Source organism: Paramisgurnus dabryanus, chromosome 24 (assembly GCF_030506205.2).
Source record: "Paramisgurnus dabryanus chromosome 24, PD_genome_1.1, whole genome shotgun sequence".
Classification (NCBI taxonomy): Eukaryota; Metazoa; Chordata; class Actinopteri; order Cypriniformes; family Cobitidae; genus Paramisgurnus; species Paramisgurnus dabryanus.
The window spans coordinates 19,028,506-19,055,925 of record NC_133360.1 but is presented as its reverse complement, the minus strand read 5'-3'; the positions used below and the strand labels follow the sequence as shown (position 1 = coordinate 19,055,925).

The following is a 27,420-nucleotide window of genomic DNA, read 5'->3' as shown; positions in this document are numbered from 1 at the left end:
TACTGTAAATGTAGCCAACGTTTCTACTTTATAATATCACAATTACTATTGGTCAAACAGCGTTTATTTTTTTCTTAATAAATAAATTGTTTCATTTATACATAAAAATGAATTGAAATAGATATATATTAGGAAGGGGTTACATAGGGTTATTTTTTTTGGGGGGGGGTCCTTGGCATCATTTCATTTGAAAACCACTGTCTTAACTATTGAAATAGCCTTATGTTAATATAAACATTTGTTTTAAAATGCAATACAGTTCGTTTAACATGAAGAAATGTGTTCTTTGTCTGCTCAAACCTATAGCTTTTCCTTAATATCTGAATGTTGTTTTTATTAAGGCTATATTTATGTGCTTATGACCCTTATTGATTCATTTAGGGGCGGTTTCCCGGACCAGGATTAGCTTAATCCAGGACTAGGCCTTAGTTTAATTAGGAAATATAACTAGTTTTAAAACAACATGCCTTACTAAAAACATTACCTGTGTGCATCTTGAAGTAAAACAAAGGGCCCTGATGTATTTTAAGATCTGTAAGTGAAAGTTGTTTTCAGTTTGGAGAGCTCTTAAAAGTGTTTAAGTCTAGGACTAGTCTAATCCCTGTCCGGGAAACCGCCCCATAAGGAGTTAGGATATATAACATAAATAAAAATCATTCAGGGAATCTGACTTACAGGTACAGTAAGACTTGGTCATTGTTTTAACCTTTCTGCACCAAGAATATGAAAATCAGCATATCCTATAAGGGTTAGGCAACTGAAAATCAATGAGTCATGTCATGACACATATGAATCATAGGTCACAGGTTTGTTCTGACTGGGCCACAATAAGAAAAGTAAACAAAACAATAAAATGCATAACTAAAACTATAACCATATGATTCTTTATAGTTAGCATATAGCAAACCTGACTTATCAGTAAAAAATTTGCTGTAATTGTGCAGCTGGTTGCCAGTAACTAACTGTAGAAGATAAAGACTGAAAATGTTTCATGTTCATTTAACTTTGAACAAACTGCTTTCTGTAAATAACATAAATGTAAAATCTACAGTAAGTTACTGGCAGCTAGTTGCCAGTAATACCCAATAATACTGTAATTTCTACAGACATTTTTTACAGTGTATAGTTTTTAGTGTCAAAGTGGTGCACTGGTGAAAATTGGTTCAACAATGGTTTTGTTTTACTTTATTTACTTTAAAAAGTATAGTGTGCATAAATATATTTTTTTCATATTTTGACACACTGTGGCTGTAACAGTTAATATGATTAAATATATATTTGGTTAATATTGCAAAAGTGTTCAAATGTGTTTTAAGTGTCTTAATACTATTTGTGCCACTGTATGTAATGTATAAAAAGTCATACATACCAATACAGCAGAATACACTGCTGAATAAGGTCTTTTAGTACCTAATTAGGTGGTAACAATGGCTCTGGGTTTAGGACAGACATGATTGCGTTTGATGAAATGACAGATTCTCAGTCTAGGAATTACCCATAATGCCCTTCTAACACTCAGTGATGGGAAACTGGATGGGCTCTTTCAGAAGGAAAAATTTGGTCTGCATAAAACTATTCTCTGGAGGTATTAATCGTAAAGAGGAACATGCTGACTATGGTGAGGCATTCAAATGAAGCTGAAATAGTAAAAGACATTTGGTTAAACTAAGGGAAGTACCTATTGAATTTTTGGACCATGACTTCATGTTTGAGGGGGAAAAGTAAAATCTTACTGTGTCTTAAGTTTAGGAACTTTAAATGTCTTGAACAAAATATATTTTTTTTTTATATCAAGGAAGACTAATTTTGTTCTGTCAGCTCTGTAAAACTATATAGAAGTTTTGAATTCATGAGGTATTAGTACAGTACCTGTGAGTTTGTTTTGGTGACAAACTGTTTTTCTTAATTGGGGTTATGAACAGATGTTATAGTCAACTTCATCCACCTAGAGAAGCAGTCCAACCTTTAAAAACTGATTTATATTTTTTACTTTATATATATCTTTGTTCTGAAAACCATTATTTGTTTCTACGCAGGCTTACATTTGCTTTAAATCCCCCAACGAATGCTTTGCCGCATAGACTTCTAAGATTCACAAGTCATCTTTCAAAGAGTTGGATGTAAGCTATAATATGGTGGTTTCACAGAGAGAGATTAGTCTAGTCCTAGACTAAGATAAATGTAAAAGCTGTCCAAACTGAAAACAACTTTCACTGACATATCTTAAAATACATTAGTGCCCTTTGTTTTGCCTCAAAAAGGCATATTTGTTTAAACTAGTTATATTTCCTTATTAAACTAAGGCCTAATCTCTGTCTGGAAAAAAACACCCCGTAGTGTATACTATATGTATATGAAGAGTTCAGATCCAAAAGCAGCTAAACAAAAATTAAATGATGATTAGATTGTAACTGAATGCTCTCAACATGTACTATACGTTCATCAAATACTTCAGGCCATTCAGGAAAAATATATACACACAAATATAGTAGCTTACATCCAACTCAGTCTTTTAAGAGATGACTTTTGGCTGTACCAACAAACTTTTATGGCAGAGTTTTAAATAAGATTGTAAAAAATGTTGATGATGTACTTTTTAAAAATGTCAATTTCCTATATTTTTATAACTGCAAACACTGTTCACACTTCAATAGTAAATTCAAAATGTTATGGTTGGAGGTGAGGAAGGGTGGGCTAGGTAGAGTGGTATGTGTTTATATGCTTTCATAGTTTGTTGTAAAAAATTTAATAAATAAAAAATAACTTCAAAACTTTTAGTAACCACATACAGAAAGCGTCCAGTCAAACTAAAGAAATATTTAAGTAAGCAAATATGCTTCCAGCAAATCACTATGTAGAGAAAATATGCAGATACTGCTCTGTTTGTGCATGCAGCGTCCCTAGTTTGTTGTTGTGGTAATAATCGATGATGCAACACGATTAGTGCCGAACACGCTTTTCTGAGCATCTTTTTCATACAGCCCCATCCAACTTATTCAGACACATTTGAATATACATGTTTTGAAAAGTCTTTGAATTCCATTACATTTGTAGCCTAGAAAAGATTTGGGTTAATTTGGTAAACACAGAGCCTCGGCTTCTACAAGCGTGCTTTAGAAATACGGCAGAGAAACTAGGATGGGTATTTCAAGAGAGAGAGAGCAGAATTTCCGAGAGGATGGGGAAGGAAATTGCTGACTCCAGTTGCTGGGGCTGGGACTGGGCCTTGGCTAAATCCAGTGAAGAGATATGAACACTTTCTAATTTGCTTCCCACCTATTTTAATAATAGCTGTGCATAAGTAATTTCTGAAAGCCCAGCCAGCAATGGGCATGGGAAAATTAAACTCATTTTATCGTAAAGCAGGTGGATTTCTATTTATCATTAGCATGCATACAATTTGCACAGCATTATTTCTTCTACTGATGGAATGTAACCAAATAATGTATGAAGTCTTTTTTTTTTTGGCTCGCGCACAAGTGAAATTCAAAGATAAAAGTGCCTGCCGCTTGCAATTTTCTGCCACCCCAACCTAATTCTGAAGCTTCTTATTACAGCACAGATTCATTTGCTCTGCGTTAAAGTGACATTAGGATTCAGATCTGATGAAATGCAGGCTTTCCTTTATATCATTAGTCGCACACCCCCTTTACTATCACCGGAAGACACCACGAATTCCATTCTACTATACAATTACAGGCGCTTGAAGCATTCTCATTACGCTGTGCAATGTGTGAATTTCAAAACTGTACACTTTTAAAACTTTTTTTATAACAAATGTGCATGTGTTCATCTGTTATGACCGTGTCAGAACATGTGTGGAATATAGGGGAAAAGTATTAATGCAGAATATATATGAACCATGGACATAAGCAGATTATGAGCATTTAGAATGGTTTGTTATCATAATATTCTGCACAGCATATTGCAAAGTTGTGTTGGCCAGTTTAAACACGCCGTTGAAGATCATAGTTAATTCTGCTGATTTATGGTAATTCTGTGGCTCTATCGCATGTGGCATCAGAGACACTAACAAGCTTAGCATAAGCTTTGGCTGAAACCTTATGGGTTTTGAATTCTGAGGCGCAGAATCTCACTTCAGCAGAAATGGCACGATTTTCACCCTAAAAATTAGTGCTACTGCATATATTTTTTTGCAAGGAAAGGTAGTTTGGGCATTGCGGAAAAAATGCCATGTTTACACATTTTGATAAGTCTAAATGTTTTCCACATCTTGCAGTGCTAGATTTTTCATTAAACTTACATCCGCATTTCAGCGAAAATTAGCATCTATCAATGTAATTACATATGACCCAGTCTGTGAAAGCCCAGCAAAGGTAATATTTTTTTATTTTCTGTTTTTTACATAAAATGATTCTCTAATCTAATGTAAAGAACTAAATTTAATCGTGATATCTTTATATTGACTGAGTGGTCATGTCAAAGATTGAAATCAATGAGTAAAATCAAACTTTGATGCTCCTAATCTCATCATTATTGTTTATGATTTCACTTACAGCTTATCTGCTATGTCCACTCTTAAAAATAAAGATGCTTCACAATGTGATAGAAAAAACATTTTTGGTTAAATGGTTCCATTAAGAACCTTTCTGTTTCAAAAAAGTTCTTTGTAGTGAAAAAAGGTATTAAAGAAATGGTTCTTCTACAAACATTTGACTGAAAAACCTTTTAAGCACCTTTAGTTTTAATAGTATAAAGAGGTACTCTTACTTCATATATTGGCTAATATAGTATAAAGATATTTTCTACATTTTAAAAATGTAAAAAAAAAAAATGGTGCTTAAAAGAATCTCTAACTAAAATATTCTTTATGGAACCAAAAATGGTTCAATGGCGTCACCCTGAAGAACCTCCAACTTCTCAACCACCAATGTGCAGCATCCACCTAGATGATGCGACAATAGTCATATTGCGCCAGAACGGCCACCACACACCAGCTTATTTGTGGAGAGGAGACAGAGTGATATAGCCAAACAATATATGGGGATGATTAGTTGGCCAATGGCAAGTTTGACCAGGATGCCGGGGCACACTCCTACTCTTTTTTTTTTTTTTGAAAGACATCCTTGGATTTTTACTGACCACAGAGAGCCTCGGTTTAACGTCTCATCTGAAGGATGTTGCTTTTTTGACAGTATAGTGTCCCAGTCGCTATACTGGGGTGGTAGGACCCAAACAGACCACAGGGTGAAGACCCCCTGCTCTCACTAATGACACTTTTCCATTGCATAGTACCCCACGGTTTGGTTTGGGTTGGGTCAGCTTACTTTTGGGAGCTTTTCCATTGGGTGCAGTACGTAGTACCCAATACTTTTTTTCGTACCACCTCGGTTGGGGTTCCAAGCGACCCAAGCTGATACCAAACGTGACGCGAAAACACAGTAGATCACTGATTGGTCAATCGTCAAAAATTTTGTCATCTGTGCTCTGCTATACAGTAAGTTCCCAAATTCCCATTTAACGATGAAAAACATCCACAGGCTGAGAATCAGGGACACCATAACAGTTTTTTCCAAACTTGCAGTTTGTGGTGGAACATTCACAACGAGCACGTCAGTATTATGCTTAAAAGCAACTTCAATAAGGCTCAGCGGAGTGTGTCAACTAATAACGCCACGGGTGTTTAAACCGAAACGGTCAAGAGAGATAGAGGTAACCTTAGTGATAAACGCGATGTGCAAACATCTATTTGTGGTGGCCAATTTTAATTTTGTGGGGGCTGATAAATAAATAAATGAATGGGAATGTACAAGGACGCTCTCACTTGTATGTTGTCACAGCAGTATGCAGCACAAATATAACGACACGCCTCCCACGGCGAAGTGATACTAAACTCGATGGCAAAGCTAACCACGCCAAAGTGAGGTGAGCTGACCCGACCCAAACTAAACCATGGGGTACTATGCAATGGAAAAGCGCCATAACACCTCAACCAGCAGCAACCTGGTTTCCCCAAGACGTCTCCCATCCCAGTCCTGACCAGGCTCAACCCTACTTAGCTTCAATGGGTAACCAGTCTTGGGCTACAGGGTTATATGGCTGCTGGTTAAAGAGCACAGGTAGGAAAAACACATTGGACAGGTGGCCTGTTCATAATAGGACTAAAATATAGAATGGCCTGAAACACATTCACACTTTTACTAGCAACTGCACAGAATGCCTTGGCAGCCACATAGCAACACCCTCAGCATCTTTATAGCAACCACTTAGCAATGCCCTCATAGCATTTATGAGTACCTTAGCAACACCCTCACAACCACCCAGAGCTGCTTAACCAATGCTTTATTATGTTAACATGAATCCCATTGCATTTATCTATTTTTAAAGTGACTGGCAGGGCATTCAAGCTATATATTTTATCAATATGTGTGATCATTTTGATTGGAGCAAGACCCTTATGCTACCAACACAATGCTCTACCAGTTGAGCTATACTGGAACACAAATAATAACTAACAAACTTTCCGACCAATAAGGGGTTAAAAGAACATATCTGAAAACATCTGAATTCTCCAGCAAAACAGACATATTTTAACTTGAAACCTTAGTTTAAAAACTTAAACTGTTCCTCCTTCATTCCCCATGCATACAAATTCAATACCAGGCAGAATAGTCACTTGTAGCAGGTTACTTTGAAATTTCATTATTATAAACTCTTGGCATTATCGAAATTATACATTTGGAGCTGTTATAGTACAGCTTCACAAAAACGAGGGGAAAGATGAGGACACTCTCATCTTATTAAAAGAGATGAAATAGTGGAATTAGCTTCAATCTAATTACAAACCACACTATCTAATGTAAAAACATGCCTGTTTTTTACTCTCATTCATTTGGACTAGTAATTAGGTTTGGCCTCTAAAATGCCACCCTTTAATCATCCAAAAGCAGATGTGATTTGCAGTGCAATTTAATCTTGCTTTAATGAAAAACTAATGGATGCATTGCAAATTACTTTTTTCCTGTACAGGAGGGAAAAAAATCTATTTCCTGCTTTTGAAAAGATCAAGAGTATCTTTGATAATAGCCGGAGAGGGCCTGGTCGCTCTACTGCATCGAGCCAACAAGCTCTTTTACTCGACTCACAATTCAATAGAAAGGAGGCCACAATTAGCAACAAAGCAGCGAAAATGCATCCTTACACCAGGATTGCTCGCCGTGGCTCAAGCCCTCGGCTCCCAAAGCCTTGTTAGCGGCAGGGCTAAAGTGTCACTGAGGAACAATGGGCTGTGATAAATTACCCTTCCCCTAAAAAAAGATGTACAGCTAATTTTCAATTATAGCTAAAAAATGCATCACAGATTGGAGACAAATTGGACATGTGGAGCACAAACTAATATGCTCACTCCTCTTCTCCGTCACCCTCTCCAGTTTTGTCTGATTATGAGAAAATAATTATCTTTTTTTATTCAGATTAAAAAAAAAATGTTTTATGCAATAAAAAAAATCTAATTTCAGCTTAGCTAATACTAATAAAAATGTGTTTTAGCATGACAAGGATTTGCATTTTACAATAAAACAATCAGACTTACAACAAACTATATCTGTCTGATATTTGCAATACTGGAGTTTAAAGAATGAACATTTTGAGAAATACAAGTTTATATAATAAGTATACACACCTCAGGTACATATTAGTACACTCTCAAAAATGTTTAAGCCATAGTTGGGTCAAATATGGATAAACCCATCTATTAGGTTATAAATAAACCTACATTGTAAAATTCCTTCACTGTAAAAAAATCTTTGCTGCATTACATTCGTTTTTGTTAAATCAACTTAGATTTAAAAGTAATTTTAACTTACTATTATTTATCTTGACTAGAGATTAGTTGTTATAACTACAGATAAGTTGTTATTACTTATAAAATATAGGTAAAAGGCAACTTATCTCTTGTCAAGATAAATAATGGTAAGTTGACATGACTTGCAAATCTGAGTTGATTCAACAAAAATATTAAGGCGGCAAAGATTTATTGTGAGTTATTGCTATAGATTATAACAAATTAAGCTGTGATAATTTAAGTTGGGTTCATCTTTATTTGGCCAACTTTGGGTTGAAATAATCCAACTGTTGTTTTTTTTCCATATTTGACCCCACTCTGGGTTAAAAAAACAAAGAGTGTACAAAATAGTGCATATTAGTACCTCAAAGGTATACTGGTACCAAAGGGGCCTATTGGCACCTCAGAGGCACACACTATAAGAAAAAAGGTTTAAAACTGTACCTTTCTGTCGCTGAGGTGGTAAGGTTGCATTTGTACCTTTGTACAGGGATACAGAACATAATATAATGTTATAACTTTTTTGGGTACATTACTTTTTGGTTACAGTACCCTAAGGACCTATTGTGTACCTTTACAGGTACAGGTAAATGTTTTGTACCCCTAACATTTAAATGGTACAAAATTGGTCCTTAAAGGTAAACCAGATCAATGTGTTGTATAGACGGTTTCATCTGACGCATGTGCGTTGTCGTGGTTACGCGTTTAACTTCTGGTCTCTATTTGTTTAATGGTCTGGATAAACTGAATGCTGGAACAAATACCTTGAAAAAAATTGTGCTTCTTAAAGCCGAAGGGAGACGACGATCATGGATCACAGCTATGTGAAGGGAGGTTTGGCAGCTGATCTGTAGTAAACATTGTATACATTACATAGTACATTTTACATTAACGTTATCTCAGTGTTTTTATACACTTTAGCTATTATTTGAACTAAGATAATCAACTTTATTTTGTATTTTGCTTGTTATCAGAAATAAAGTACTCTAAAATGACTATGTTGTTATTGATTCTTAGCAGAAGTTTACCAGAAGTTAAGTTTGTTCCACGAAAGCCGTTTGTTTATGTTGTTATTGCTGAAACGGTTTATACTCATAAATGTACAAAAAAACCTTTAAGGGTATCACCCTAGTGACAGTAAAGGTACAGTTTTAACCTTTTTGTCTGACAGTGCATGTATACCTCAAAAATACATAAGTTCCACAAAAGTACATATATTCAGAGGCGTCATGCCCATTCAAACTGAGGGGGCACCTGCCCCCTTGGTTTTTTTGAGCCAATGGATTTTGCATCCAACCTCAAAATCAAATAAACGTCCATTAATCTGTTATTTGACTTTTAATCTGTTAATATGCACAATATTATACATTCTGTGCTGCATCCTTGTCACTTTTCGGAGATTTTCGCCGTTTTGATCGTGTTTTGATCATGTTACATTACTTTTATTCTGGCGGCAGCTGGCGCTGCAGTCAGAGCGCAGCCGCAGACGTCATCAGTGTCTGGGCGCGCTCACGAGCTCTCTGCTGTTGCTGGCTTGCTGCTGCATTTGGCTATCTGAGGAATTAAAACGTGTTAGAAACGCACACAACATTTCCAAACCCCAGTACGGTAATGTGCAGTTAACCTTCTCTGTGTAGAAAATGTATGGTTTTAAATGTGACCGTCTCAACGTTATATTAGCAGAGATTCATCTTCTTGGCACAACGCCAAAGTTCGCCAAAGTTCACGCGGGCGCGGAATCTCACATGCTCACATGAGGTAAAATTTAATGCAAAAATCCGTTCCTCTAATAATTTTATCTAAACATATTTTTTAAAATCATTATTGAACATTAAAATCAATCACGTGGCTATAGCTTATGTAATTTTCGTTGTTTATATACTTTATGGATTTAAAATTACATTAATTTTATATGATAATGTAGTTGTTGTGCAAAATGCATTAATTACACAATTAAACAAGCCATTAAGACTTAAATAAAACATGCCGTTTCAGATGTGAATATGATGCAAATGTGTCATTATTCCGATTGAATAGTATTTGATATGAAAGTTAGTCATCACTTTTATTTTGGAGGTTTTTGCATGAAAGCAGGGGTTTTCAGATTGTTAGAAATGTAAGTGCCATGGAAAAGACTGAAAGCTCTATAATATTTCGTTTGATGTCTGTATATGCACAAATTTCTGTGAGCTGTTGACACTGTGCCCCCTTAAAAAAAATTGGTGCATGACGCCCCTGCATATATTGGTACCTAAAGGGTACTGCCACAGTGACAGCTTGCAACCATTTTTTCTTTTAACATTTTTCTGAAAGTGTACAACATTGATCATCTTACCATAACAAGAGATTTTTATTTAAAATGAGAGTCTGCAACAGCACACCAAAAACAATCTCTGACAGAATTCATCAAACACCATTGAAGTTGGAATTTTACAGATAAATGAAATAAAAACATTGCAGCTTTGTAAGGGGGTTGTCCAAATGAGCCCTCAAGTATCGTGGTACGTATGCATGCTTTTGAAAATGAGAGAGGGTGAAATCCTAATAGAAGTTGGGCTTAACTCAAAAAACAGCCAGCCTGTATATCTGATTACTGGCGCCAGTAATTTCTTTTTTAAATAAGGGAAAAATTGGATAGTATGAATGAAATTTTCCTGTCAAAGTGCAATGATGGTACCACGGGAGATTATGTATTTTTATAATCATTCATCAGCGGTGAGAGCGCTCAGGCTTAGCATAATGGAATTCGTAAACTGGTTTAAGTCTGAACATGGGGGTTTACTATCAGCCAGACCACAAATGCTTATATGGCGATACGCTGGTGAACCCAGTCAAACATTTTCACTGCACTTTAAGTTATTTGCCTCAAGATTTTACACACATATGGGATGAGGCTGATTGCAGGGACCTTGGCCCAAATATATATTCCCAGAATGTTGCAGGATTCCTTGTTGTATGTTATTGAATAACATTTGCATGAGTATTACCATCAAGTGGCAAACCAAGGAACAAACACGCTAAGCATGTCAATATTGAATGCATTTCAAATATGAATCTAAACTGGATGAGTGAATTACAATAATTGAAAGATGTAAAGATCACTTTAGTGTTTTGGGACTATACTGTGACTGATAAGTGTTTATGAACAGATTATATTATTTTATTAATTCTGACATGCCTTTCAATGTGTGAAGCAAAATGCTTCACATGTTCTATCAGTCTGTTGTTCCCACCCAGTGCTTTGTTCTATGCTGTAGTGTGCTGGAGCTCAGGGTTTAAAGTCAGAGATGCCAATATACTGAACAAGCTTATTAGGAAGACAGGCTCTATCATTGGAATGGATTTGGACTTGCTGGAGGCTGTGGCAGAGAGGAGAATTATAGCCAAATTGCTCACCATCATCTATGGACAACACCTTACACTTTCCTTTATGACATGCTTGCTGAAATGAGAAGCACATCAGCAATCAACTGATCCAGCCCCAGTGCAACAGATAACGATACAGGAGATCATTATAACTCATCTGCCTTGTGCAGAGTTGTCATTAACCCATCACCATATTCTAGAGTTATTTTATTGTTCAACTCTTTTACTTCACCTATTCCACAGTTTTTATCAAACATCCTTTTTCATTATTCTGTTATATACTGTGCAAATACTGTCAGATTCTTGTCGCTGTTGTTTTATCAACATACAGAAATGTTGTGTTTAATTTTTAAATTGTAAATCTAGCTTTTTTAACTTGTAAATTGTGGTATTTGTATATTGGGGTCTGTAATGTTTCAGTTTATTGTCTATGTGGGATCAATAAAGTATCTATCTGTCTTTTTGTCTTTATATTTTTTTGCAATTTTGACACACAAACACAATATATATTAGATTTAATTATGATTATGTAACAACAATAGCTTATATTTCTAAGATACTGCATATGTAATGGTGACTATGAATACAGATTTCTCTTTCTAATCATATAACTCTATTAAGGCCACTTTTATTTGCTTTAAATAATAATAAACAATAAACACTTTTTGTAAGACATTCTTTTTTATCAAATATTGTCTGCGAGAGAGCATCTAAAATTAAAATATTGGTATTTCACCACTAGATGTCAGGAGCAGCTCTCTTGCACTGTATTTGCAGTTTATCAGTGTCAAAGTGCAAGCCTAAAATCAATTAATTAGTTTGATTTGTTTAAATTGTTTTCTGTTTTATCCCTAGATTCACCCCTGAAGTTTTTTTCTGCAGATTGCAAAATACCTAAAAATTTTTATGTTAAATTAGAAAGATGAAAGGGAAAAGGCTTATTTTGATTTACAGTTACATAATGGTAATGAAATAATCTACACTTGGAGTTTACATTAAGAAATGTGTCTCGTGTTAAATCCATAAAAAACATGATAACCAAAACAATTGTTTGTATTGAATTAAATTTAAATAAAGTATATTTTGCACTAAAGCATGTTTATTTGCCTTTCTTCAAACATAATTAATTCGGAAAATATTGGTTTTAAATATTGACCTACAGTAAATGGTAAATAAATACTGATTTATAACATGGAAGTTTAGATATTCAACCTGTAACTCTTATGTTTTATTGTTTGTAAAAAAAAATGTAATGTTTAGTAAAGAAGTAATGTGTAGCCTACAAAAGCTTGAGTAAATTAAATTTGAATTTTTTTAGCTCTTACAACAAATAAAGGTCAATGAGTTGTATTTCCAGTTAATTTAACATAAAAAAAATGTAATATTATTTTGCTCCGTCCAACTTCTTCACTTAATTGACTTTAATTTTACTTTAGTGTTCATGATAATAAACGTAATACAAAAACTAATTACTGATTCTTTGTCAATCATATAATGAACTTCAGAAATTATCCACAAAAATACAAAGAAAACGGCATTTTTGTCATGTATTTTCATTATTGTGGAGAGAAATACAACATGCTGAACAGGGTCTGTGTATACCAAAGCAAACATTATAACCACATGAACAGTGATTTATATCATTTAAACAACATCAATTATACTACGAGCTTAAACCTCTATGACGTCATTTTCACAGAATATTTATAAAGTTCTAATTAGTTTTTATTCTGTAATCAAGCCATAAATAATCAACATTTTCATATGCAAATGCTAATGGTATACCTCACAACATCTTGTAATGATAAGTTCATTACACTTTAATTTTTTTAGGTTTATGAATTTTGTAGTAAATAAACCAAGAAAGAATTTAATTAGTAATTTTTTAAATATACAAAATATTAAGTGTACAATTGATTGTTTATGAAAATACAGCATTATTATTAGGTGTGAGAGTTGTTTTTTATTTCCGTTTTCAACCCCAAAAGCTCCATCTTTAATAATACATGTCAGTGCCTGCCTGCAGTATAGAAGACATGCAGTGGGACAGTACAGGAAAAAGTCTGCATCTTTCAAGAAGAATTTGCAAGACAACACTCCATCACATACATTAAAGTACTGGCCAGTAAAGGCCTTAAAGATGAAAAACTAATGACATGGCCCCCTTCTTCACCTGACTTAAACCCTGTTGAGAACTTTAAGGACCTTCTTAAGCAGGACATTTACAGTACACCTCTCTGAACAGTGTCTGGAAGGCTGTGGTTGCGACTGCACAAGTATTTGTATATTTGTAAATTTAGAAAAGGTGAAAATAAAAGTGAGATGGGAAAATCTTTGTTTTTCATTTAGTTGCATAATAATTCTGCACACTAATAGTTGCCTAATAATGGTATACATATAAATATTCTCGTCAGAAAGCCAAAACTTCTCTTTTACTTAAATGTTCAGGTTTGAGGGTTTGTTAACATTTTGAATTGACCAAGAGCACTGTAGTTTTACAATAACAAAAGTAATCCTCAAAAATACAACTTGCCTAATAATTGTGAACACAGTGTAGTAGCCTACATCACTGAGCCTAAATAAACTGTTAAAAAACTTTAACAAGTAAATTATAGTTTTCAGGTACTCTTTACATCTGTAGTGTCAAAGAATGTGTAGAAAACGAAAGAAGAAGAAGAAGAAAGAATGTGTAGTTCAGAGTAGTTCACTGCTCAGCCCTGTTGAGTTCTGGAACTTTACCCAGCATCCCCTGCGCGCTCAACATGGAGGAACTTACGGTGGAGGTCCGTGGCTCCAATGGAGCTTATTATAAGGTAAACTCATAATTTTACTTCGTTTCTTTTTTTAAATTTGGTTTGTATTTGTCTCTTAAGACCAAAAAATTGTATAGCATATAAGGAAATTGTGCAAAACGCCTTGCTTTGTGTACTTTTTGCGCGTTTAAGTAGTGCTCAGCTCAGTGTCACTGTTAGCCTTTAGCCGATTAGCAACCCCGCGCGGATAATATTTGAATAAAAAAAAACTCAACATATAACACAATAGTTGTAATTTTAACGCGATACGTTTATTCAAAAAGTTTTGCACCAAGAAGGAGAAACAGAATCGTGAAGTCAAATCAACATAACTTACATGTGTTGTCTGGTTATTGGTTTGTAAACATGCGAGTTGTTGAATGTTCTTAACATTCTTCAGTCAGGTTTTCTATTATAGGAATGAGTAATGATACATGTAATCAAAATGTATACATGTTAAGATGCCTAAATATTTTTATTAAGTCAATAATGTAGCGTTACAAAGCCTCTTAAATGCTCATCGTTTATATTTATAAGGTTCTGATGTAATGTCATATTAAAGCACGTCAAACTACAGTTTTAATCCATCAGTTATATGATTAATAAGCCCTAGTTAAAGATCTGATTGGGTTACTTTATATAAAGATTTAGTTATAAGCTGTAAAGAAGTCAGGAAGCTCGTTTTTTTTTTAAGGTGTGGTCTGAAAATGGATTAGAAACAGCATTGAGTTCAAATGTTTATTATAATATTCACCTGTCAAAAATCTTAGATTTTCAAGTCTAGATTTGTTTTCATTACAATGGACTTAAAGTAGATGTGCATTAAATGCCAGGGATTAATAATGTTGCCATAATCTCTCTATTTGCGTAGTTCAAGATGGCTTTTTTAGTCAGGTTAAAATAGAATATGGTTATATGTACTGATGTTTGTGATTCATAAAAACTATGAAGTGAATACATTTTTATTTAGCGTATGAGGTAAGGCCAAGTTGAAAAGTCTGATTAAAGTTGTGATCACGGTATCACCCTGTGCCTATTTTGTGAAGTCATTTTGTCCCTTGCTTATCTCAGTGTATGTCAGCTGTTCACTGTCCATCTGCAGCTGTCATCCGGCCCGGCTGTTATTTTACCACCAGCTCTATTTTGAGATGATGTTTAAGAGACACTAACTCCCATTTTGGAGTCAACTTTCAGAGACACTGGTTGTGTTCAAAAACACCTACTTCAATCTGTACTATGTAGTATAGAAAATCAGTATGCAAGTAGTATTTCTGAATTTGTAAAATTTGAAATACAGTAGGCGAAAAGGATGACTTACAACTTTTGGCTAGATTTTTAAGTGTGGATTCGATGGATACTTTACTATCCCACAAGGGCATGCGAGCGGAGTTATCACCAAAGTAATAAAAATAAATATAATAAATACAGCAAATCTGATCTACAGTATGAACCAGGCATCAGGTAGGGGCATAGAGGTCGCATGTCAATGAAAACAGTATGTCTGCACACCCAAACATATGAATGTACTGTTTTTACAATAAAGCAGTACTGATACCTAATCTAATTTGGTACACACTTTTAAAGTACGTAATTTTGAATGCAGCAGCTGCTTGGCTAAACTAATTGTGTGCTGACCAGCAATTTCAACTTTAAGGGGTTTCTTGGGCAGGGCTTATCCTAGTCCTAGACTAAAATGCATGTTTGAGCTGCCTTAATTTAAAAATATCTTGCCCTGACATATCTTAACATATTTGTCTCAATATGCATACCAGTTTTGATTTTTGTTTGTTTGTAAAAACTAAACTAATTAAGCTAATATACTATAAGGCCTAGTACTGGATTCATTTTAACCCTGAAACTGGCCCTATGTGTTCTATAACCTCTGAGTTTGGTGTGAATATGCTTGTGTTTTTATCAGTTTTAGTCGGACAAATGTGTTTTCTTAAATCTTTTCATTTCAGGGCTTTGTCAAAGATGTTCACGACGACTCGCTCTCCATTTCATTTGAAAATAAGTGAGTTTAAGCAAATCATTTGTAATTATTTGACAGTAATGGTTTCAAAGCAACAGCTGGCAAATGAGCAACATTTTTTTAAAATTATTTTAGCTGGCAGCCAGAAAGACAAGTCCCTTTCGCAGATGTGCGGTTGCCACCTCCCGCCGATGCAAAAAAGGACATCGGTGAAGGGGAAGAAGTGGAGGTGAGTAATGTGTTTGGTATTATCACTAAAGTTTCACTTTTACCTCCACAATGTCACTTTCATAGGGCTTCTGTTTAGTAACCGGTAGCTTTCTCTTCTCAGATATACTCCAGAGCAAATGAGCAGGAGCCGTGCGGCTGGTGGCTTGCTAAAGTACGCATGATGAAAGGAGATGTAAGTATTTCTTGCTTGTTTACTGCACTTTCATATCACATCTCAAAGTTGAGCTCTAATTTACTTTCACTTTTGTTTCTTGCAGTTTTATGTGATTGAATATGCAGCATGTGATGCCACCTACAACGAAATAGTCACATTTGAGCGTCTCCGCCCAGTGAACCGCAATAAAGCTGTGACAAAGAATACGTTTTTTAAGTGCACTGTTCCCGTCCCTGAAGATCTCAGAGCAGCGTGAGTAATGGCATAACAATGAAGGAAATGGGTCAAACTCATAAAATCTCTCCATGTTATATGTATAAGAGGGTGTGTTTTGAGTGATGTGAATCTAAACACAGCTGTATTTAAGCCATCTCATGTAATGAGATTTTGACCAGGCAGATCTAGTTATATTAGGTCAACCAATGAAAGCAAATCTGTTTTGCTAAACAATTTCAGGGATGATTCATGAAACCATTACTTTTTACAAGTGCATGTCAAGCTAGAAACTACAAACCTCCTTTGGTTTAAAAACCCTCCATAAGTTTCCCACCAAAGTGATAAAATCTTGTGCTGATTTATGTTTATATTGTTGTTTTTGAATATAAATCCATAATATTTGCCAATTATAATTAATCAGCAGTTAGTTTAGATCTTAGTAGAGTTTAGTAGAGCGTCATTGCTTAATATAGTTGTATGGGAAGTTTTAAGGAAATCAGATTATTAATGTTAAAGGTGCTACACTATAAGGTGCTAATCATGTAACTCTGTTGCTTTTTACTTACTATTAAACTTAAAACTGCTGCAGATCCATCTTGACTTCTTAAGATGGATATTATGTTATAAGTGAGTGGCACTTCGAAACTGCATCGCTTTGTGGGCTTAATTGATTTTTAAATGCAAGGAATTACTTTGCCTTGGCTCAACTAAAGTGCAGTCAACTATTAACCGATTTACAAATGAGGAGCCTAGATGCAAAATCTGCTAAACGACACATCTGTCAAAAATGAGAGAACGATATTTTAATTCTCACTTAATTCTGACCTCAGGCCATTTAGAAATACCACTTTGTTTTTGTAAGAGTATTGATACAAAATACTAATTTCAGACGCACTTAAAGGGTTTTGCATCTGAGTTCTTCATATTTATGTATACATGTTGCATTTAAGTTTAGAAATATGCGAGAACAAGCTTTGTTTTCATGCCGCAACAACTCCCTGCTCTTAGGCTCAGCGAGACAGAAAGAGATGTGGGAAATCTGATTAATTTGGGCTGATTATGAAATTACAGACTAAAAGCTTCTTAGATTTTGGTGTGATGTGGCGTGGACAAGTTTCATGAGCTTTACCTATACAAATTCTAATACTGCTCTGTTACAATGGTACTGGTGAAAGATTTCACAGAATTCCTTTTTTACACTGTTAGATGTGAGAACGAACAAGCTCACAAGGATTTCAAAAAAGCAGTCGGAGCCATTCGGATTGTCTACAGCACAGAGCAAAACCAACTGATTGTTCTGGTAAGTCCCTTGTTTCCTTAACACTTGTTGTAAGTAGGTCTGATTTTGACAAAAACTTATTGTACTTTCTTAACACCTCTAGTCCATGAGCGAAGCCACTGTCAAGCGTGTCTCCCTGCTAAGTGACATGCATTTACGCAGCATTCGCACAAAACTCATGCTTATGTCCAGAAATGAGGAGGCCAACAAACATCTCGAGGTAAAACAGCTCTCATATCAACTCATGATCTGTTTCTTTGATTTAATGAAGCGTTATTCATTTGAGACCCTTTATAAATGTGGTCCTCTATATATTCGCCATATTTTGGCACATTTTAATAAAATACTGATTGCAATGCATTTTTTTGTATTTCTGCAATGCATTTTCAATATTATGCTTCAATAGAGGTTAATAAATTGTTGGTGTTTAATTTAGAGTACAAAGCAGTTGGCCTCTGCATTTCAAGAGGAGTTTACTGTTAGAGAAGACCTCATGGGACTCGCAATCGGAAGTCACGGCAGTAACATCCAGCAGGCCAGGAAGGTGCCTGGAGTGACTGCCATCGAATTGGATGAGGAGACTGGAACCTTTAGGGTTTATGGAGAAGTACGTCAGCTTTCAATCCTTAATGTTAATTGCAGTGATTATTTTTTTATAAGTCAAATGAAATTGCATTCTTAAACTTTGCCTTTCAGACAGTTGAGGCGGTACAGAAAGCAAGAAATTATCTTGAGTTTCTGGAAGATTCTGTTCAAATTCCTCGGAATCTTGTTGGTATGTTATTTTATTTCCTCTTTATTTGCCAGTCATGCTTCAGGTCAACATCAAAAAGATATTTCTGTTAAATATTGATATATTTTTTCAATCTGATCTATTTTGATTGGTGAGAAGTGGTTAGAAGGGAGGAGTTTAAAATGGAAATGCTTTAAGAAGGAAGTTGCTAAATTTTATTGAAAGATTACCAAGATAAACAATTCAGTAAAAACCCAGTAAAATTATGCTTGCTGCCATTACCAAGGATCATTCAGATCACTTTTCTGTTGCGTCTGTTAATTGCACAGTGCTTCTGGATTCTGTTTCATGTCTTTGAAACAAATTTTATTATAAAAAATAAAATGAAAAAAAATCATACTAATTTGGAAAATCATGGATTGAAAAAATTTTGGTTGAACTATACCCAAGTGTGCATAATATGTGATCCAGTTTAAAGTCATTTTGTGATTTACAATTTTCTACATTAAATCATCTTACGTAACGTAAAGAACATTCTGTGAACATAACCTTGATATCTTTGAGTAAGGTCATGTCAAAGATTAAAATGATGTCAAATCAATAACTGAAATCAGAACTAATTTTTGTCTGTTACGTTGATCAGCAAATTATTAGTAAATATTACTTAATTTCGAAGAAAGTGAGTTATAAGGGTGTTTTTTCATACTATACTTACATTTGCTATCTAAACTTTTTAGATTTAGAAAGTAAAATAATTTATTTTACCTCCATAATTAAGTATATTTCCTGATTTAAACTGAAATTAAACTTCTAAAATTTGCTGCTGTCTTTTGTCTACGATTAGATTAAAGAAATTGTACAAATGTATAGCACTTTGAACATCTCTGAGAATTTACATATCATGTTTAAAATGTTAGGGGCGGTTTGCTGGACAGGGTTTAGATAAAGCCAGGACTAGGCTTTAGTTATATTAGGACATTTAAGTTTTTAAAGACATACCTTGCAAAAAAACGTACCGGTGTGCATATTAAAGATGACATACCATGACAATAAGACTTTTTCCATGTTCATGTGCTATAATTGTGTCCCCCATGCTTTTATCAACCTAGAAAAATGGTAAACCATTATCCACAAGCATGTGAAAAAATCATTGTAATTGTAATTTGGCTCCCCTTGTGATGTCAAGGATAATACAGCCCCTTAATCTGCACTATCCAACCATGCTACTGCCATTTATTACAGAAATCAACTCATTTGCATGTTAAATGACACACCCAAAACGGCACATTTTTGCACACACCTACAAAGTGATAATTTTAACTTGCTATAATAAATTATCTATATTATATTTTGAGCTAAAACTTCACATATGTACTCTGGGACACCAAAGATTTATTTGACATCTTAAATAAGTCTTGTGAAATGTCCCTTTTAAGACAATGGCAGTGATATTTATTTAAGATATGTCAGTGCAAGCTGTTTTCAGTTAAGACAGCTCAAACATACATTGTAGTCTGGGACTAGATTTATGCCCAATCCCATTTCTCTGTTTTACCCCTTACCCATACACCTTAGCTGGGCCCTACTTTCATGTGAACATGCAAAACTAAGGGTTAAAACAGAGAAATGGGATTGGGCCATAAACCCTGTCTGGGAAACCGGCCATTAATGCCATGCCTATATTGCTGGAATTTTCTGATTATGAAATAATTTAATCATAAATCTTCTCTTTGTAGGAAAGGTTATCGGCAAAAATGGCAAAGTTATCCAGGAGATTGTTGACAAATCTGGAGTGGTAAGAGTGCGCATTGAAGGCGACAATGACAACAAACTTCCTCGACAAGAAGTAAGAAAATTTTTGACACTTTTAACTAGGGGTGGGCGTTATGATGGTATATTCGTGAAAAAAAAATGTCAGACGTAACATATTTTTTGCGGAATGTAAATAAGTGGCTGTGGCTAACTCGGCACTCCCTCATGTTAAACTGAGAGTGAAGGTAATATAAAATAATCCACTCATAACAAGGAAAGAGTTATTTTGCAATTTCATATGTTATGTTATCTTCTGGGACTTTTTTTATTTTAAAACTAACGTTAACTTGCCCATATTTTAAAACCGTGGTGAGCATTAAGTTAAAAGCAATAGTGAGTGGCAAATTTTGATGTTTCAAAACAATATAAACTGAAAAACATATGTACCGTGAAATATACTGTTACCGAGAAATAAAATGTCTCATTCCAAGAAATTGATTTTTGGTCATACCGCCCTCCCCTACTTTCAACTTACCAGAACATCCTACACACAGTAATGTATTATCTTTCGTTTTTATAGGGAATGGTTCCATTTACATTTGTTGGAACAAAAGAGAATATTGGAAATGTACAAGTCCTACTAGAATACCATATTGCCTACCTGAATGTGAGTATTAGAAACTATACACACCAGCTGTGGTGTAGTAATAGACCTGTGATTGTTTTGAGAAACTGAAGCACTTATGTGTGTGCATAGGAAGTTGAACAGCTGCGTTTGGAACGACTACAGATTGACGAGCAGCTACGTCAAATCGGGATGGGTTACAGGCCTGTCTCGAACCGACCCACCGACAAGGACAAGGGCTACACCACTGATGAGAGCACGTCTAACACCTCGCTCCATGTAAACCGCTCGTACACCGGCAGGGGCCGTGGCCGGCGGGGTCCTGCATACACATCTGGCTACGGTAGAGGTCTTAGTCTCAAGTTTTTTTTATCAAAATAGATCTGATAATTTGCTTAATTTAATGTAAATTGTTACAAAACTAAAATCTTAATGGTCCTAAATTATGGTTGGTGTAAGGGTTAGTAAAGTAGCTTTGTTTTTATGTGGTTGACAGGCACTAACTCTGAGCACTCGTATGCCTCTGGGACCGATTCTGAGCGTAAAGAAGAATTAAGCGACTGGTCCCAGGCAGGAGAGGAGTCTGACCGGGGCCCCAGACAGCAGAGAGACAGCAGGAGGAGGCCTGGAGAGGGAAGGGGCCGGGGACGTGGAGGACCCGGGGGCAGAGGCCGTGGCTCAGGAAGAGGGCTGTCCAACTCTATTAGCTCAGGTAAACTAAAAGAGCATCCACCCTTTAAGCAATAACACATTTATTAAAGAAATAAAAGTAAACACATTTAATGTAAAACATAAAGTCGTAATAAGCTGTAATAGGCCTTAAAATAATCCAGGTTTTCAAGGTAATGTAACTGTAAAGCTTTGTTTGGATGTGTGATTACTGTAAGCAGGATCAAGTATGTCGGAATCTCTTCTATAACATTAAAACAATAGTTTAAACAACAATTAAAATACTTTTATATTTCACTGACCTTCAATCCATCCCAGATGTATGAGGTAAGATGAATACAGAATCGATGATCTTGTGTCTCATGACATAATATTATATGACATTATTATATAACCGTGACAATGCGTGTGCGTCTGATAAAATCATCTTTTTGTTCAGCTGAAGAAAGAGAAGTTTGATAATAATTTTTTATTATTTAAAAAAGTTTTAAAGGGTGTTTGTGCTACAGTTGTCAGATTCTGTGGATAGACTACTGTTGTGTTACTTCTTTTCTAAGCATTCAGACTTTTTTGTCAGTTCTGAAAGATCCGGATGGAAACCCATACAGTCTGCTGGACAACACCGAGACGGATCAGACAGCAGACACTGACGCCAGCGACTCTCAGATGAACACCAACCGTCGCAGACGCTCTCGTCGCCGTCGCACTGACGAAGACACCACAGTTATAGATGGCATGAGTGAGTCGGACAACGCCTCTCTCAGCGAGAACGGTCTTGGTAAGCCTGCGTGAGGAAAATAAGTTCTGAATTAAATTTAGTTTTATTTCTATAGCACAGAACAGTAGAGACAGAAAAAAATCTGGACAAAACTAAATTTTACTGATAAAAAATAATTCACACATTCAGCAACAACAAATCAGAAATGGCTTTTCATTCATATTTAAGGTTAGGTTTTCCACCAATCTTTTATAGATGATGCTGAAGTTAAACCACAGCGGCGTAATCGTAGCCGCCGCCGTCGTTTTCACCCTCCTGAAGAGAGGCAGCCAGGTAACAAGTATGAATTAACACCGGGTGTTAATCCAAGCTGCATGGCACTTTCTGCCTGTTTTGACTAAAATCAGGCCTTCAAATGGATCATTACAGAAGAGTCACAATGGATTAATAAATGAAAAATATATTTCCAGGCAATCTGAACAGGTTTTTTATTTAGGAAAGTGGATCTGAACTTTGACATTCAATTCTAATTAGTTGCACATTAGTGCAAATTATTAGCATTAACAGCAGTTTTATAAAGCTGTCCAGTTTTGCATGTTTTTGTAATCGCATGACATTGTCTTACTTCAGAGGTACAGATTATAGTGAAATTTCTGTCACTCAATTTAAACCCATGTGACTGACTTTCTTAAATGTCAACAGATTGATTAAGCTTTTTTCCTAAAAATCTTCCACCTTCATAGTAATTAAATTCACTGAGATGAACTGAATGGGACTGTTGGCAATGTGTGCCCAATATTTTAGATCTATAACAAAAGGGAAGTTTCCTTATTGAGTATCAGTTTAAAATCACATGCAACATCACAATTATTATACATATTTTTTATATTTGGAAATGTTTTGAAATGGGAAAGTATCTTTCCATTTTCTTCATATAGCTGTGGATGTTGTTAGCCATGGGTTTTTGAATGACATCAGGTTGAGTAAATAAAAACATTTTTGTCTAACCCTTGTTTTGGTGAAATAGCTTCTTGATACCAATTTGTTTTTAATATAACACAGCTTATATGCTGACATTGTCATAGCAAGTACAGCACACATCAGTTGTTTTTAGCTGGAATTACAAAGTTAATTTGCAAATTAAATCATTTATGTGCTGCAGTTACTGTTGCTGACTACATATCACGTGCCGACTCTCAAAGCAGGCAGAAAATCCCAAGAGATCTGAGGAAGAATAAAAAGGACATGGTAACTATCTTTTTCAGTTTTGAAATCAATCAGCATAATTTGAAATTGATCCTGTTTACATTTTGCTATTTACTAAAACACATTTAGTACACAGGCTGTATTGTTCATTACCTGGTCTGCTAAACTCGGTCGAAAAAACAGTTAAATGTTGATCAATCAGGTTTTGACCTCATCATTATGCCCTTGTTCGGTTCTCTGTTAAAAATGCCAGTGTAAACACTAAGCGAGCTGGGAACAAATATTTTTTGTTCCGGACTGAGAACTGAACTACAAGGGTGAACACAACAACCTAAATCTCCTAAAGTTCCTTTTTTACTAAGACCATGTGTTGCTCAGGCTATAAGTTAATGTTAGTAAATGTTAGATTTACTAAAAAAAATGTGTCAACAGGTTCCATGCTATTTAAGTAATTTAAACAATAATTTTGCAAAAAAAGTTCAAGATAACTTAATAAACTTTATTAGTGTTAACAAAAACAATTGAGTTTATTGTACATTCATTTTTTTTTATTAGTGATGACAATAATTTGAATACCGTACTTTCCGGACTATAAACCACACCGGAGTATAAGCCGCATCATTCAAAAATGTGTCATTAAGACGAAATAACAAATGTGACCCATCACGGAAACCAGGGACACAAGTCGGCAGCACAAGTTTCGAGAAAATGAGAATCAACGTTTTTTTTTTCAAAATTTGTGATTTTCGTTTTATTGCAGAATCTGTTAGTTGAGGTCACAAAGAAGCCTCTCCATGTTTGAGATAGCAGTTTATATATATTTAAAAGCGTACATTTTGCGGTTGAAATAGGCTTGTTTTTCCGGAGATTCTAGCGTGCAGCGGGGGGCGTCATTGTCTGTGTTTATATTTACATACTGGATAAGCTTGTGTTTTCGCCTCCGCCCCCAAAGGGAACAGCGTGACTACTGAATAAGGATAGTTCGCCCAAAACTGAAAGTTATGTCATTAATGACTTACCCATATGTCGTTCTAAACTCGGAAGACCTCCGTTCATCTTCGGAACACAGCTTAAGATGTTTTAACTTTAGATTTAGTCCGAGAGCTTTCTGTCTCCTCCATTGAAATTCTATGTACGGTTTCCATGTCCAGAAAGGTATTAAAAACATGATCAAAGTAGTCCATGGGACATCAGTGGGTCGATAAGATTGTGTTGAAGCATCGGAAATACAGTTTGGTCCAAAAATATCAAGAATTACGACTTTATTCAGCATTGTCTTCTCTTCCGGCTCGAGCGTGAAGTCACGTGATTGTAGTGACGCGGCTGCCCTGTTCCTCAGACATGTTTGCTTAGTTTTATTTATTTTTTTCAAACTTATAGCTTGCGTCTCCCCAGACTGTAAATGAAGCTCAGGCGCACAAAACAAAAGAAAAATAAAAGAAGCTGGGGCGGAACAAATAACAGTCAGTACTGACTTTATGGGGCGCCGCAGTCGGATGACGTCAAAGCACCGCGAGAGCTCTTCAAGAAATCTTACGGAGCAGTTTAATTTCGACTCGCTCTCCGTACTGTACTTTGACGTCATCTGTGTGTCAGTTCTTGCAGCACAGCATGAAGTCAAACACATATAAGTTACACAGAGATCGCTAAACTCTTTATATAATTGGCTACATGTTTTGTCTTAATATTTTCCATGAAGTCATTGGCTGATGAAGGAACGAGCGAGCGATTGGTAACATCTCTAAAGGACGTCACGTTTTCGACGGTGCTGTTTTTGGATTATACTACCTCCCTAAATACAAAATTTGAAGACGGGTTCATGTGTTTAACGAAATATAAATACTGGAATGTAATCATGTTACGATGTAAATAGTCCTCAGATTGTGTATTATATTGTATTACCAGAAGTTCATGCGAAATCTGATGTAAACAATAGACTATATATCTATATTTCACGGATTATACGCATTTGTGGACTAAAATAATCTGAAACAGACTGGATTCGACTTGTGATCCCCACAAAGGTAAAAGTCCTGTTTATTTTTGCATGTTGTTCATTCGGACTTCTGTAATAAAATACTACATATGATGCTAGAACATCTGTATCTCAAAACGGCTTTACAGGGGATATGGCTTAGCTAAATGAGATGTAAATGAGCCCTATTGTCTCTCCAGCCAGGGAAAAGGAAAAGTGTTAACTTTTTTCTTTCTCAAATTTCTCAGCATTCTCTTTCTTGAATGTGTTACATTCAAATGGCCACAACTTCTCCAAATCTTATCAGATTTCCATGTGTTACACATCGTTAGAAAGCTTAGAAACTGCCCTTTCAGAATATATGAATAACTCAAAATGCCCCAGATCCGACTTGTGTCCCTACTTTCCGTGACTGGTCACATATATAAGTCACAGTGGACTATACGTCACGTTTAGAAAATTATTTCACAGAATCTGAGCCGAAGAACACGCATTTAATCTGGAAAGTGTTGAAGTTGAAGTTATTCAATTAAAACAATAGTTTGATTTCAGTCATTGATTTCAATATTTGACATGACATTACTCAGTCAGTATTAAAGATATCAAGATTTTATTTTGTATGTATATGTTCTTAACATTATATAAGATGATTTTATGTAGAAAATGGTAAATCACAAATAAATGACTTTAGCTGGGTTTTCACAGACTGGAATCTGAAAATAGTGATCTAAAATATTTCATTGCTAAATATTATTCCTCCTTGTAAGTGCAGTATTATCTTTGGATAAGCAATTTTCAACCTTTTCCTAAATTTGTCACAAACACTGTAATAGAAGGAGAAACTGGTCAAAAAGTGTCAAAACCCTAGATTTTGAAAATGCTTTGTTGTGTAAATCTACAGTGTAAGATCTTTGATATTTATCTGTATCGGTTTATCTGCAGGGTCAAGTAGAGTTTATTCCTGAGCACAGCCCCACTAAAGCTGTGAGCAACGGCCCCAGCACCAAAGATGAAGAGTCGAACGATGCTTCCCAAGCCTTCACCGACAAGACTCCAAATGCCAAGCCAGCTGTTGTCAACGGAGTCTCCTAATCAGTTCGGTTTATTACTCAAAACTCATAACCTTTACAATTTTACAATAGTGCTTGTATGAGCTTGCCAAAGATAGACAAATGGACTTCCACATTCTCAATTGCACTTTTCAGTTCCTTCACAATGGGACAGAATTAAAATGAGAATTAAAAAAAAAATTATGAGACAAAAAAGTTACATCTAAGTATGTTCCTGATCAGATGTTGTGCCTTCAGAGCGTAGTTTCAACATTATGTTGGCTGGCTATAGAAAAATAAAAACAAACTGGTCTGAAACAGTGATTACAGAAAGACTCCCAAGACATCCTTAGCTGCTTTTTGTTACGTTTTAATATGCAACCACTTCACGTTGGGGAAGGGTTATGGGAAAAGGATGTTTTGCACTGAATAGTCATTTCTTGACCTTTAAAAATAATCTTAGTCTGGAAACTGGTCTATTAACTCTGTCCATTTTAAATGCTGTATGTGAAACACTACCTTTCAGAATCCGTAAGATAAAATTGGCTTTTCATCTTTTGCCTGTTAGGTTGAAATGGTGGCAACAGAAACTGTTTTGAAAATTTTGTTTATTTATTTTAAAATGTACAGTATTTAAAATTAACTTTGCAGTCATTTTTAACACTAAACTGCCTGAACTTCATAGCACGCAGGTGTCAAATTTGGACTACTGAAAGATCAATTTCCAGATGTTCTGTTCTATAAACTCTGTTTGTTAGTCCTTATGGGTTTTTTAAGGATCATTCTGGTTGTTTGATGTGCAATATGTTTTGTATGCAGGTAGTTCATAAATAAACATTTGATCTTCCAGCCAACCTTTCAAAATGGTTGTATTCAAGA

General features: G+C 35.3%; 1 protein-coding gene across 3 annotated transcripts; it reads left to right on the top strand.

Annotated features, from left to right (window-relative positions):
* The first annotated feature begins 13,890 nt into the window (after nucleotides 1-13,890).
* Nucleotides 13,891-27,420, top strand: fxr1 (FMR1 autosomal homolog 1). 3 transcript variants are annotated; one of them, XM_065259375.1, is made up of 17 exons: nucleotides 13,891-13,983; nucleotides 15,924-15,976; nucleotides 16,070-16,163; nucleotides 16,266-16,337; nucleotides 16,423-16,571; nucleotides 17,742-17,835; nucleotides 17,918-18,034; nucleotides 18,251-18,421; nucleotides 18,511-18,589; nucleotides 20,284-20,393; nucleotides 20,880-20,966; nucleotides 21,057-21,267; nucleotides 21,421-21,636; nucleotides 22,171-22,371; nucleotides 22,567-22,644; nucleotides 23,474-23,559; nucleotides 26,435-27,420. In XM_065259375.1, the coding sequence occupies exons 1-17, from the start codon at nucleotides 13,933-13,935 to the stop codon at nucleotides 26,582-26,584; spliced, it is 2,019 nt and encodes a 672-aa protein (XP_065115447.1). In that variant the 5' UTR covers nucleotides 13,891-13,932; the 3' UTR covers nucleotides 26,585-27,420. The 3 variants fall into 3 exon arrangements, with proteins under 3 accessions (XP_065115447.1, XP_065115446.1, XP_065115448.1); XM_065259374.1 differs by having other exon boundaries at nucleotides 21,057-21,273; XM_065259376.1 differs by lacking the exon at nucleotides 22,567-22,644.

What these genes read in the sequence shown, in the direction of transcription:
- fxr1 (XM_065259374.1), top strand. Translation starts at nt 13,933, where the DNA reads ATGGAGGAACTTACGGTGGAGGTCCGTGGCTCCAATGGAGCTTATTAT. An exon ending in CCAATGGAGCTTATTATAAG is followed by an intron (nt 13,984 to 15,923) that starts GTAAACTCATAA and finishes TTTTCATTTCAG; the next exon opens with GGCTTTGTCAAAGATGTTCA. An exon ending in CCTGAAGATCTCAGAGCAGC is followed by an intron (nt 16,572 to 17,741) that starts GTGAGTAATGGC and finishes TTACACTGTTAG; the next exon opens with ATGTGAGAACGAACAAGCTC.